Source organism: Falco punctatus (assembly GCF_963210335.1).
Source record: "Falco punctatus genome assembly, chromosome: 6".
NCBI lineage: Eukaryota > Metazoa > Chordata > Aves > Falconiformes > Falconidae > Falco > Falco punctatus.
This window is the reverse complement of record NC_137585.1, coordinates 57,324,787-57,338,399: the sequence shown is the minus strand read 5'-3', so window position 1 is coordinate 57,338,399 and position 13,613 is coordinate 57,324,787. Positions and strand designations below refer to the sequence as shown.

The 13,613-nt window shown below is 38.5% G+C and overlaps 1 protein-coding gene across 1 annotated transcript in view; it reads right to left on the bottom strand.

Moving 5' to 3' along the window:
• Positions 1–854: 854 nt before the first annotated feature.
• Positions 855–13,613, bottom strand: part of MYRFL (myelin regulatory factor like) — a 47,916-nt gene continuing 35,157 nt past the window's right edge. Inside the window, exons 20-25 of the mRNA XM_080393450.1 lie at positions 10,422–10,649; positions 8,065–8,152; positions 7,766–7,840; positions 5,570–5,678; positions 3,493–3,567; positions 855–3,399 (exon numbers count right to left, since the gene is read on the bottom strand). Of these exons, the coding sequence (XP_080249576.1) occupies positions 3,313–3,399; positions 3,493–3,567; positions 5,570–5,678; positions 7,766–7,840; positions 8,065–8,152; positions 10,422–10,649 (662 nt within the window). The 3' untranslated portion in view covers positions 855–3,312. The remainder of the gene's footprint in view (positions 3,400–3,492; positions 3,568–5,569; positions 5,679–7,765; positions 7,841–8,064; positions 8,153–10,421; positions 10,650–13,613) is intronic.

The following is a 13,613-nucleotide window of genomic DNA, read 5'->3' as shown; positions in this document are numbered from 1 at the left end:
CTTCCACCAGACCAGCTGCTCAAAGCCCCATCCAGCCTGGCCTTGAGCACTGCCAGGGATGGGGCAGTCACAGCTTCTCTGGGCAACCTGCTCCAGTGCCTCACCACTCTCAGAGTGGGCAATTTCTTCCTTGTATCTAATCTAAATCGACCCTCTTCCAGTTTGAAGCCATTACCCCGCGTCCTATCACTACATGCCCTTGTAAGAAGCCCCTCTCCAGCTTTCCTTTAAGCCCGCTTTAGGTACTGCAAGGCTGCTAGCAGTAAGGTCTCCCCAGAGCCTTCTCTTCTGCAGGCTGAACAACCCCAGCTCTCTCAGCCTGTCTTCAGAGGAGAGGTGCTCCAGCCCTATCATTGTCTTCGTGGCCCTCCTCTGGACTCGCTCCAACAGATCCATGTCCTTCTTATGCTGGGGTCTCAGAGCTGAACACAGTACTCCAGGTGGGGTCTCACGAGAGTGGAGGAGAGGGGGAGCATCACCTCCCTCAGCCTGCTGGTCATGCTTCTTCTGATGCAGCCCAGGATACGTCTGGCTGTGTAAGCACCTTTCAGCTGTTCACCCCCGATGCTGTGTAAGCACCCTTCAGCAGTAACTAACACATCCCTGTGTTTTCAACCCTGTTTTCAGCACAAGTCCAAAACACAGCCCCATACAAGCTACTCAGAAGAAAATTAACTCTGTCCCAGCCAAAACCAGTACAGGCTGAGACCCTTAGGCTTGCTGAACCTGCCATACATGCACAGTACAGCCAGTCAGCACATGCCTGATGGTTCAACATATTCTGAAAACATTATCCAGGGGGAAGGAGAATTAAAATATTTTATGGGATTTCCAGGTGACCAAGTACCTGGTCGACTCTCCCCAGACACAAAACCCATAATGCAGGTACAGGCCAAATCATTCCGTTGGGTATCATCTCTTGCACTTTTGGACCTGGTATATGTGAAATCTCTGGCAAATAGCAAAGTTTTGCTTTTCTAACTAGACTAACTTCCAGACAGAAAATCAGGGCATGTTCAGGGATGCTCAGGGTTCTGCTACACTGGCCCCCTGATCCACTAATTTATTCAGTGGTAACCCCAATGTAATTCATGTCGTGAAGGGACAGAAGTCACCTAATCCCTATTTAAAATTATTAAAACACCACTGTTAATACGTCATCCCATTCTACAACAAGTCTTTCAGCACATTGTCATCCACAGATTTTCTCAGGAGCCTGAAGACTCTTTACATAGTTTTTTCAATGCCACGTATTAAATTTCCGCCGCTTCCTCCCTAGCTTTCACCAAGGTGGATTTTCATTACCTTGGACATGTTAGAACACCGTCTTTGTACAGCAACTTGTCATCTTAAATCTGAATAACACCTTCGAGAGTACCTTACTAAGAAAGGATGACAGGACTAAAGAACTAGTTGAAAATTCTTGAATGGGCAAAGTAATGTGTGATAAAAATCACCACAATCTTTTCCACAAGGAAAACAGTTGCTATCCCACATGCACCTCACTTCAAACTCTAATCACAGGCAGTTTTTTGATGACAGGGAACACTGGGACCTTATATTCTCCTACCGCAGTGCTCTGTGCCACTGCAGTAACACACGGAAGAGTACTTCAACTCAGAACAGTGGGATGAAGCCAGCTGGGTCTAGAAAGGTACAATTTCTGTTCATAATGCACATGCATTATAATCTGTGACCAGATAACACTTCTTAGGAATCACTCTCAAGTACGGACCATAAAAAAACTAAAGGCACAAACTTCTGATGCTTTTGGATCCAGAGTTCCAAGTCCAATTCATTTTTGCAATATTACCAAACATATGGTCTACACCATAAATAATTCCCAGGGGAAAAAAAAAACAAAACAAAACAAAACAAAACAAAACAAAACAAAGCCCTTACATGATTAAGGTTAAAGCAGTGAGTCATTTAAGGCAAAAAAGCCCCTATGGACATTGCAGTTAACCCCAAATGAAGCACATACATCTAAAAGCAATCAGTGAGAAGGTCATCCTTAAAGAAAACCCTGAAATAGTGACAAAAGAAATGCCAAATGCCAAATGAAGGCACAGAAACAGATTAAACTCTACCATCACATTGTCAGGCAATAAATATATAATTAAGACACATTGGTGTTTACAAAGACTGTGGTCAGCTCTTTTTGAGAAATTAGTTTTTCTCCCTAATGTTTCCCTTTCACTGCTAATAACAAATTTAATTCAGAGTAACATTGCTCCAATGTAACTTTTATATTATAAATCTTTAAAAGCCTGCAGTCTCTCCATTATATTTCCTTTCTCTTCTCTACACAAAATAAATGATTCTTCTAACCACACCCCACAACATTGTTTATACTGTACTTGGTTGCTACATCTGTTTTCCTTCTGTCTGAGCAACCAATGTGAAATTTCATTCAAATAGCTTTAACTAAAAAATTATTTCCTAAATACAAACAAAAAGATTTGTCCCAGGCAAGTGTGTATCCATATGCATCTTAGAAAGCCATGCCAGCAAGACATTATTGTTCTCAAATATTTCCATTCTTCCACCACACTAGCACAAATCACAACCACCAAGAAAAAAATAACCTGAATTTAGGAGTAAACAGTTCACTCTTGCTGTACAGTTTAAAAAAAAAAAAAGCTAGCTGAAACATCTCTCATTCAAACAGCAGCAGCATCGTTAGATCACACAATTGTAATGGTAATGATGATACTGCTTTCTGAAATGGAAATACTTACACAGACCCCTAAATTGACCTGTTGTTCCCCAACTTAGAGCACTTAGAGGGCATATACACAGTGCTAAGTTTCTCAAAGTTGTGTTTGGTTTTGGTTTTGTTAGTGAAAAAAAAATAGATTTATATATAAATAAAGGGCAGCAGATACTAGAAGAAGGTATATGCCTGTAGGACAGAAGCAGGTCTCTCGACTGCAAATAACATTGTATTATCTTACCATCTTCTGAGGACTGGAACGTATCTCAGCTCAGCAGAGCTCCTGCCCTTTTGTTCTTGTCTGCTATATGTACAATATCATATAACTTCACTATGATCAATGGGATTATTTTATTTACACACCATATACTCCATTGTCTCATGTCCTTTTAGAAACAGTTCCTGGAAATGAAGGGCTAGAGTTGTTGTCAAACACTTTATTTGTCCCTTTTTTTTAATTTAAAAGTGAAACAAACAAGAAATCGCCATACAACTCAGCAAGAGGTTTAAAAAAATATCCAGGGCCATTCACAAGTCTCTTTTATATCAAGAGCTTCCTTGTCTTCTCCCCAAAGAACAGAATGATCAGCAACATTTTAGATACACTGCCGATAAAAATAGAAGTAGTAATCAGTAAAAAACATTCCAGCAAAATAAGGATCTGTCGAGCAGCCTGCAAAACCCTGCAGAAGAAAAATAAAGGAGATTCATACAGGATCTTCTCTCAGTTCAAATGCTATTTGTCTTTTGCTGTGTTGCCATTTGAAAAGGCTTACCGGTGCAGCTACACGGAAGTAGTACGCACTGTCATACAATTTAGCTACAGGGAGACTCCAAATATGCTGACGTCCCTAGATGATAAATGAGAGAGAGAGATTAGATAACCTCATTTCACATTAAATCGGAAAGAAGGTTAGGCTCTGGGAACATTTCATTGACAAATGCAGTGCAAATTAATTATGGTAACAAGACTTGATCGCTATAGTCAGAGTATTAAAAGACAAAAGTGCTGACTTTAAACCCTGCAAATGTGGGTTTGCTCTGATCAGCCCTGCACAGGAACCGACAGACATCTGGCTCCCATGACACTCAGCTGGGCTCTGAATAACTGAACTCCCTCTCCAGTTTTTCCAAGCAAATCCCACAATAAACAGGGGTTGTTCCTGATGTGCCAGGTGGCCCGAGAGGTTTAAGGTGGAATAGTAGCAAATGGCAATTTTGCTGATTTTGAAACAGCAGCTTTAGTAGTCCTCAGAAGGCACTGAAAGTTCCTCTGCATACTCTAAAGATATGGGTAATGTCTTCACTCAGTATTTCAAAAATAGATGCAGACAAGACTTAATGCTATTTTTGATTGCAGTGACCTGCCATGTACAAATGAAATAATATATTTTTTATCTGAAAAGTTTATGCTACATTGAATAAAATAAAATTCAGTCCTCACCTCTTTTTAATCTAATGATCCATGGTAACTCTTATTTCATCAGTTTCTAGTGTCTCAGCTCCTTCATCTTTCCCTCCTCCCTTCACTTTCTGACACATTCTCTCTGTTGGAGATGATATGTTCATGTGATACAACTTATGTGAGACTGCTAAGTCCAAATGATTGTTGTCCTGCTCTTTGGAAGGGAATAAGTCTTCCAGTGCCTAGCAAAATCCTCTTGAAAAAAAACCTTAAACTCGGCAGCATTTCTATTCTGAGTCACATCAAACCTGAACGCTCACTGCTGCTGGAGGCTAGTTACCTTTAGTTTTTTCATGTCTTTCAGGTTGACCCAGGAAATCTCTTTGACCAGTTTTAGCAGTCAAGGGACATTTCTGCATCGCAAAACTCTCTGGGTCTGACTTAATTTTAGTTCTGTTGGAATTATGGCAGACAGGTCAAAACTCGGACAGTTCTGGCTTTTTGATGGCTTTGCAGCAGTTGCAGAGAAGCCTGCAACTTTTTGCAAAGACATTTGAAAAGTTGATCAGAAAGTCAGCTTAAAGGCAGGGGTATCCCAACTGCTCTAACTGACAAAGCACCAAAAAAAGTCACTTAAAATCAATTAAGAACATACAATGTATAGCACCATAGATCAGAAATCTGAAGAAGAGTCTGAAATTACTTCCAACTTCCAAGGAGGGTCTTTCCTGCAATGTGTTCAGAAATGCTACTATTCTTGCTTCTACCTTTCCTACCGTTTTAGCCAGAATAAACATTTCCAAGCAATATGGACAAATCGAGGCCTTGAAATAGTCTTATATTTCCAGAGAATGTGAAGGGAGTTTAAGGCCTTCATCAATTTACTGGAGATGATCAAAAGTTTGCAAGATCCAGTCTCTTAATATTTTTTTACTGGAAAAAGCTTACATGTTTTTACAGCTTTTTTTCCCATTAAGGAAATCCATTTATTGGTAAACTCCTGTTTACACAGGAATAAAGGGGAATATGACCATTGTTTCCAGTGAATTCAAGACTTAAAAAGTGAAATTCATTACCCATAAGACAATAATGGAAGCATAGAGTAAGTAAAAGTTTGAAGGACTCTGTCTCCTAAGGCCCTGGGTGATAAGTACTTCCATTTCTCAAGTATCTCTGGAGTTATGATGAGTTATAGTGCTGAGTTAGGCTGAAGCAGATTCAAAACTGTCCTTGTGGAGAGTCACTAGATAGATCTTTATAACACTCAGCGGAAAACTGACCCCCACAAAAACACTGCACTTCATTATGGTCATGCCAAAGCCAGCTATGACTGGCAGACTCAAAGTACCATTTAGATTTCTACTATCTTAATCAAAATCAGAATTTTGTAGCCATTAATTTTATAAAAATTACGCCAACAAGCCAAAGTAATGCTGCAAAAATCTTACCTGTGTGGTGTCTAGGAAATCCTTCCTACTGTTTTGGATTGAAGAAAAATGGGAGCAATAATTTCCAAATGTGACTTTGCAGAGAAATATAATTAATGGTTCTGTGGTGCTTCAAGAAACAGAGAAAAACAAGGATCTATCCAATTCCTCTTAAACAGAAGAACAATATACATTAATACTATATATATATATATATATATATATATATATATATATATATATATATAGGGAGGGAAATCCGAAGAACTGAATTGCAGGGAAATAAAGCAGAGGAGCTCACTTCACTGGCTGATATGGAGAGAAACCTAAGTCACCAACCTCTAACCTGGTCCCATTTCCTTCCATGAATGGAGGATGTTTTACATTTGGAAATCCGCATCATCTTTACAGTTGTTAAGATAAATGTAGAAATGTACACTAAACTTCCTCAAGCCTTAAGCACATTCAAACCAGAAGCTATATACAACTTTTTATAAAAATTAATGGTCATGACATTCTTGAGTTGCATGGCTTCCACCATGCATAGGCGTAATATACCTATGTCAGAGGGCACCTGGGCATCTAAACACATTTATCAATTTTATGGAAGACAAACTCATAACAAGCCTTAAAACTGGGACCCTATCTAAGTAACTCCCATTTGCCGCTGTACACATGCAAATAGATCATTAAAAAGAAGTAAAAATATCCTAGACTTTGTCTGGGAAAGCAATGGTAAAAACAGAATTTCATTCAGAATTCTTCAACAGCAAGGACCTTGTGGTCATACCTTCTCCAAATTATCCCTAGAGAGAGTTTCCAGCACTTCCTAGCTTACCAGATGGCTTTTCTGAGAAGAGTATAAACAAACAAAAATGGCTTGGAGATCCAAAGTAAGTCACATATGGCAATGCAATGGCTAGCAGAAAAAATGAAAGCAGAAGGTGGAGAAAAGGTGACGTGAATATTTACAGTTTATGCTGTGGGGAACAATGAAGTACCCCCCACCAACAAGGTATTATAAGAAACATAATTTTAAACATGTAATTCATAAATGGCACGTTCTCTGTCCTAGATGTGCTGTTAGTAGTGTGTGTTGGTTTTAACTTGATTTTATTCAGCAGGCATAGAGGTTTTCCAAATTTTTGAAGTATTTACAGTATCTTACAGTATTTGGACACACCGGTAACCCAGGTATGTTTGGACTTCCGAAGTGTTTTGAGTTTTTTTTAATTTTGTGTCTTTGTTTAGTGAAAGTATATAGAAAAGGTACATAGTGAAAATCCCCCTCCCCGCAAAACACAAACCAATATCCAAAACAAATTCAGTAACTGCTTCAGTGAAACTGAGTGTCATGTTTAATCCCTACATGGGAGGGCTGTCAGATTATAATGGTATACACTAAAAAACAAATTTTTAGTGGCTGTAGAAAATGAGCAGGCTTCAGGAGTACTGTTACACCTCCTCTTATCTGAAAAAGACAGATGTTTACAAGGATAACATTCAAGATCAAAAGACTGGACCTAAAGACTACCCATAACTTCACAGAGCCCTTTCTTGGAGAGACTGGAGTCATTAAGTGTCACCAGGCAGTGTTTGGCAGCTGTTCTGGGTATCACTGGCCTTTCTCAGAGAAGAGCCCTAAAAGAAAGGGCTTGTTACTTCTGGGAGAACACAATGGAGCTAGGCTTTTACTTGAGGAGAAAACATCTGCTGAGAGGAGTAAGTCTGCTGCTTATTCCTGCTGTAAGTCACAATTTTATGCATTACCAGAGGTTCCCGCACAAGTATTCCCTTTGACAGGGTTTGGCACAACTGGCCAAAAAAGGTGTTCTCTGGAGTTAGTTATGTATGTTCCTTAATAACATTTCTCTACATCAAAAAAAAAAAAAATTCAACTCTCTAGGCCAAAGGCCACAATCCTGCTAATATATGAGCACATGTCTACTGAAATGATTATTAAACTGAACCTTAAGGTTACTGGATTTTAATATCTGCATCAATGGGTGAAATTGTCATTGGGCTGAAAGTGGTAGTGGGTCTATGCTGCAGGAAAGGATCCACTCAGAAGTCTACATCAAGAACTGTTGTGCATAGATTTGTCCTACTCCTCTGAATAGGGACAAATTCATGTCACAATAGAAATCAGGCAAGAATTATTATCCAAAAAGTGACCCACTGTCTTCTTATGTATGTATTACCATTAGTTGTACTTACTTTATTTCCAGTGAGATTTCTACATCCATGGGTGTGTATTTGTTAACAGGAATAACATAGCTGTAATTTCCAGACCTGAAAAACATGGCATTAATACACATGGGATTTCGAGATGGACAGTATCTTTGCAAAAACATGGAAACTGCATTTAAATTTAAGAAGAAAAAAATAATAAAAGCTAGAAAAAAACTCCTGCGTGCTAGAGGAAACTACGTTGAGAAGGAGCCAGCCAGGTAGCTATGACATGTTAATGGTATTTTATTCCACCACAATAAAGCTTAATAAAACAATTTACCTACCTGCACTGTAGATTTTTACCACAATAACGACTGTCAATGCTTTGCTGAGTTTCCAAAATCTGTATGGAACTGATTGTTGTATCAATCCCTAAAAATATTAAGAATAATGTTTTATTCTTGATTATTTCAGAAATCTTAGATAGGAGCATAATAAAATTGCAGTTAATAGAGCTGCATCCACTCCCTTGCTTCCAGTACAGGAGTTGCTGCAGGTCTAGATTAGCACTCAGTAAAAAGCCTCTGGATGATTACTTTCACTCTGCCATTACAGGGGAGATAAGATTCTTGTTTGATTCACAGGGACAAATATCCTAGCCACCTAATATTGTGATATTTTCTTTGGGGCAGATGCTGAAGGCTATTTTGATGGCAGTCCAAGTAGAATACGAAGTGTTTATCTTACTGTACTAGAAGCCATGCTCATGCAAGTAACTATTAATCTGAAAAACATTATCTTTGCTGAGAGAAATAATTTTGAATGCAACAAAACTTGTTGCTAATCCTATGTGCAGGAAAACTACCGAACTCTAATGAATGTTATAATGTCTTCAAAAAATGTTGTCTCAAACTTGAAAAATTTAAGTTTTGTAATATTCTACATACATGATGAAGAGTATAGCCACGATGGCATGGCTCTTCCCCAAGGCAGATTAGTCCTGTGGGGAGTTAGGCAGCAAGAACCAGTGTGCTAACACAGCAGCACAGCTTCTGCTTTCACAGCTGGCCTAGGAATCACTGCACTGAGCTGCATCCTGAAGAGCGTATTTCTTCTGGATGCACCTACAGCACCTAGTCAGTGCAGGTCCATCATTAGGACCTGCAGCATCTCAGATCCCTAAACCAGTCCACTCCAGTCTGAACTGTGGAGGGCCCTCAAACAGGGGCTGAACAGGTTTAATCCCCCTTGAGTGGACCTAGGCACACCCTGCCAACGGCCTGGGGAAGGCCGAGGTGTGGAGGGAGTGTGTAAGCCATCAGCAGATAGCCAGACTCCAGCTGTTGCCTACAGCATCAAGCTGCTGACAAATTTTGAGTCTTGCAGTGTGGTGCAGAAAGCCCGTGGAGGACCTGGTTCAACAGGCCCAAGCCTGCTCTTCACACTGCATGGAGGACACGGGTTTTGTGTTTCTGTTCCTCTGTTCTACAGCAACAGCTCCTTACTTTGCAGAGAAACTTGATGATTATAGGCTGACCTGTGCTGTGATTGTAAAACATCTGTGTGGTATATATACTTAACTGTCAGCATGCAAACATCCACAGGTATGCTTAAGGCACAGAGGGAAATTGAGCATGTTCATCTCAAAGAACTAGTACAGAAGAACATTTCCCTATTACACAACATCTCATTACAACATGTATCATAGTAATGCCACAGAGGACCTTTCCTGAGGTGTGTAGCCATGTAAAAAAAAAAAAAAAAAAAGAAAAAAAAAATCAGAAGTGGAATGATTTTTCTCTGATCATCCCTGGGGCATACCCAAGCAGAACCTGTGTTCTATTCCTCACATGGCCTCAGGTAGCAACATGCTTTAAGTGTATGCCAGTGTATAGATGTTTTATCATCCAAATATTGCCTAATGTTTAATGAAATATTTATAAAAAACCCCAAACCTTAAACCAGAGCATCCACATAAACAGAAAAGGTAAGGCATAATCCTGCTCATACTGAACGAATGCCAGAGCATGCCATCACCACATATGTAATCAGCAGATACTCATCTTTATGAAGAAGAATCAGTATTTTCAGCCCAGACTGGCTCTGACAGCAGTGTGCAATCACTAAAAGGGGGGCCCTGAAATCAAGCCAAAAGTCTTGTGTCGAAGAACTTGATTTCATTTCCACTGATGCAGGCAGTGTCAGCATCCCAAGGCAGAGATGCCCCCTTCCAGCAGCTGACGTTTTAATGCATTAGGCCAACTGAACCAAAACCCAAACGCTTCCTTTACACTGTATCATGCATTTCCTGCACACAAATACTACACTCATATCCTTAAGCATTTTGCTGTATTGTTAGCAGTGTTGAGCACCCTACAAGATTTTAGCCCCTGTCAAGGAAAATGTCACTTGTCATTTTATTGCATCTGAAACCAAGTTTAAGAACCCTCTAAAGAGGGCAGCCAGAATGTCTATAAAAAAAAAATAAAAATTAATGAAGATGTAAGAATAAATTGGAATGACAAGAAAATTACAGTGAATCATAGGTATTTAACAGATTCCTGAGTGCTAATTCTCTATAATGATCAGTTATAAATGAAACTTGTCTAAATTCCAGCAGCAGAATTCCAAACCTAAATGTAGCTCTTCAAAGTTATACAAGTAAAATTTCAACAGCTTTGTAAAAAAATATGGGACTTACAGTCATTTCCAAGATCAGGTCTTCCATTAGATTTTTTGACTGGCTCTCGTTCAGGTAACATGTCACTTTTGTTTCCTATGAAAGGATGTAAGTACAAATGTCCCCAAGTTAGGCTTGCATAGTTGTAACAGCAAAATATGAATACAACACCAGAAGATCTTTTGTTAATTATCTCTTGGATAAAGGCATGCATAACCAAAAAGGAAACCTTTAAAATACAAATCACGTCTATTCAGAAGAAGATATATACAGTCAAAAGAAGTCTGTAGATAACAAGAAACAAGTTTTTGAAATTCTACAGGATTTCTAAAACATTTAAAAAAATAGCCTCATACAAAGAATTTCATCCCACACACAGAATATCACCAATTGTTATAACAGAGGGCCAAAGTGAAAATCAACACCCAGTCAGGCTCTTCAGCACAAATCAGATCATAAAGCCACATCTTTCTTACTAGTGAGAAAATGGCATTAGTAAGAATAGACATCTGCCATGCAAACATAGGCCAGGGGAATAACTTAGCTTTTTGCACGAGATGTGAGACAGTGAGGACTGACCCACATGAGACACAGTACTTCAGAGAGAGAAGGACAAGTAACCAAATTAAAGATATTAATATACAGCTCTAACAACACAATCACCATGTTCACTGATGTCACCTCTGTAATTTCAAACAAAGAACTAGACTGGGAAATATAAGGTGATTATTTTTTTATTATTATTCTACTAATCTTCTCAGCACTCTTCTAGAAAAGATCTTTTGAATAATCATCATATATTACAACCTGGGGAAGGCAAATGGCCCTTCAAGCCCATGGAAAACTGTTTAAAGATATTCCTTTGCTTTTACACTAATTGTCAGCCAATAATCTGTCCAGAGACATGTTACCAATAAACTGGCACTGAGAAATGTCGATCGTGCCTAAACTAACATGCTTCATCAAATACCGTTTCATCTGTGAAAAAATGGAACCATGTATTTCTAGAATACCAAAATGTTCCATTCCCATGTTTTCCAAAGGAAACATTCTGATGTCAAAATGACTGTTCAGAATAGAAGTCACCATTTCATTTTATAAAAAAATATTTACTAAAGGAAGGATCAAAAAGCATTATTTCATTGAGATTGAAACAAGATGGCTGGATTGACCTTACTGTTCTCTTATTCATTCCTGATTTTGGTTTTCGTTGTAATATCGGAAAATAAGAAAATCCAGACTTTTCTCATGCTAGTAGACTAGGAGCACGGAACAACATTAACAACTGAAATTCAAGGGCCCAGAAGCAATGTAATACAAAATCATCTTTGGGATTTCCATCATTTTTGTGTTTTGTTATGAATTTGTAATACTGCTGCCAGTTACTCCTTGAATCCATTTTCTATTTATTTCTTCATCTTACAGATGTACCAGTTCTGTCAACTGAAGTGGTAACTGTTGCATTTAGTAGTCATCTGCTGTCCAATTTCTTTACACTGTTCCACACACCTAGAAAAATGGCTGCTGAACACATGTCATCAGTTATACATGTACAGTAGGTCTTGAGGCAGATCTAAAAATAGCCTATTTGTTCTCTCATTCTCCCTTTTAATTTACAAAGTAGTTGTCACATCTTCCTTTCACTTTTTTCTGTTTTCTCTGAATAGTCTAGGTATGTTAGCAATGCATTAAATGTTCCCTGCCATTTCACATTTTCATTAAAAGAGAACTATTCTGTAGGAAAACTTGTATTGCCTGTTACAGGTAAAAGATTGCTCACTGAAAGAAGGATGTTCTCCCTGTAGATAAAACACTTCACCCATGCAAGTGTTGGCAGGAATATTTATTAAATATTTTGAATTACAAAACATTTAATACTGTGATTTTTTCGCAATGATGGAAGAAAGCATTAAGTGAATATCAGAATTTTGCATAAAAAATAGGATAGAGACAGATTTACTTCACTAAGATTTCAACTATTTAAACTGAGTTAGTATCCAGTCTAGAAATGTACTTTTACTTGGTTTTTTACTCATCATAAAATTACCATTTCATTGTCCTTCAAGCTGATGTAATCCAAATGATATGTAGAAAACTGGACCCTGATGTTATTTTTAGTTGGAGCTCAAGTTGCCAGTTAAGAACACCAGGAAACACCAAAAAACACCATAGCAGCCTTCAACAAATTATGATAAACTTCCACTCTGTCACACACAGTAACTGAGGGCTTTCTCAAAGGCCCATGTGGGGTGTGAAGATCCAATTCAGTAACAAACATAAAAGTATGAGCATTTTACCAGAATGTAATGGGGACAACCATTATCTGCAGATAAGCTTCAGATAAACTTATTCAATAAATGCAGTATCCTTTTTGCTTCCCTCAAGCACTTTCTGGGTTGTTATTCACAAGTTGTAATATTCTATAAGTAGCATGGAAAAAAACTGCTGAAGAATTCTTGTGGTGGTGGTACCTTGCTATGAATCCGTTAACTACCATCTGAAGACAAAAAACGCAAATGCATGAAGTTGACCAAAATCCAGCAGAAGCCCTCGCCAAGTTTATATTGTGAGGGGAGAGACACCAGGGAGAAACAACACTCTAAGAGAAAATAAGGACAGCCCCTGGTTATCAGCGACACTATATGAAGGGGTGAGCAATGAGCACTAATGGCATGGAAGCACAGAGCTGAAAAGGTCCAGATGCTGAAGGGTATTCATTCTCCTCAGCTCCACTGAAATCAATAGAAGTTCAAAAGTCTAAATCCCTCAGGGAAACCAGATCTTAAGACAAATAAAGTATGAGGAAAAAAGGCCACCTTAAGCTAGACTATATAAAGATGTGCTGAAATTTTGTTTAATAAGTTTTGTCTTGCTTATGAATGCTTTTGTTTCTACTTGAACGCTCTTAACAGTGTCCCCAACAAATCCAAACTGTAAGGGATTAGGAGCTACAACAGATGCATTCAGTAGTAGCCTGCACTCACAGAATTCAGGTATCGCATGGTGGAACAGTAAAAGATCTATTAAATATCCTAAATTAGCATTTAATTCAACTGTAATTTCAAATAGATTTATCTTTCCATGGATCAGACTAATCGGCTGATTCTAAAATATCCACTGTTTATCTTGATTATTCCCCACATTTAACTTTTATCTTTTCGTTCTGATAACATTTTCCTTTTCATTTATCTTGGCTACAGCTAGATCAAGCAG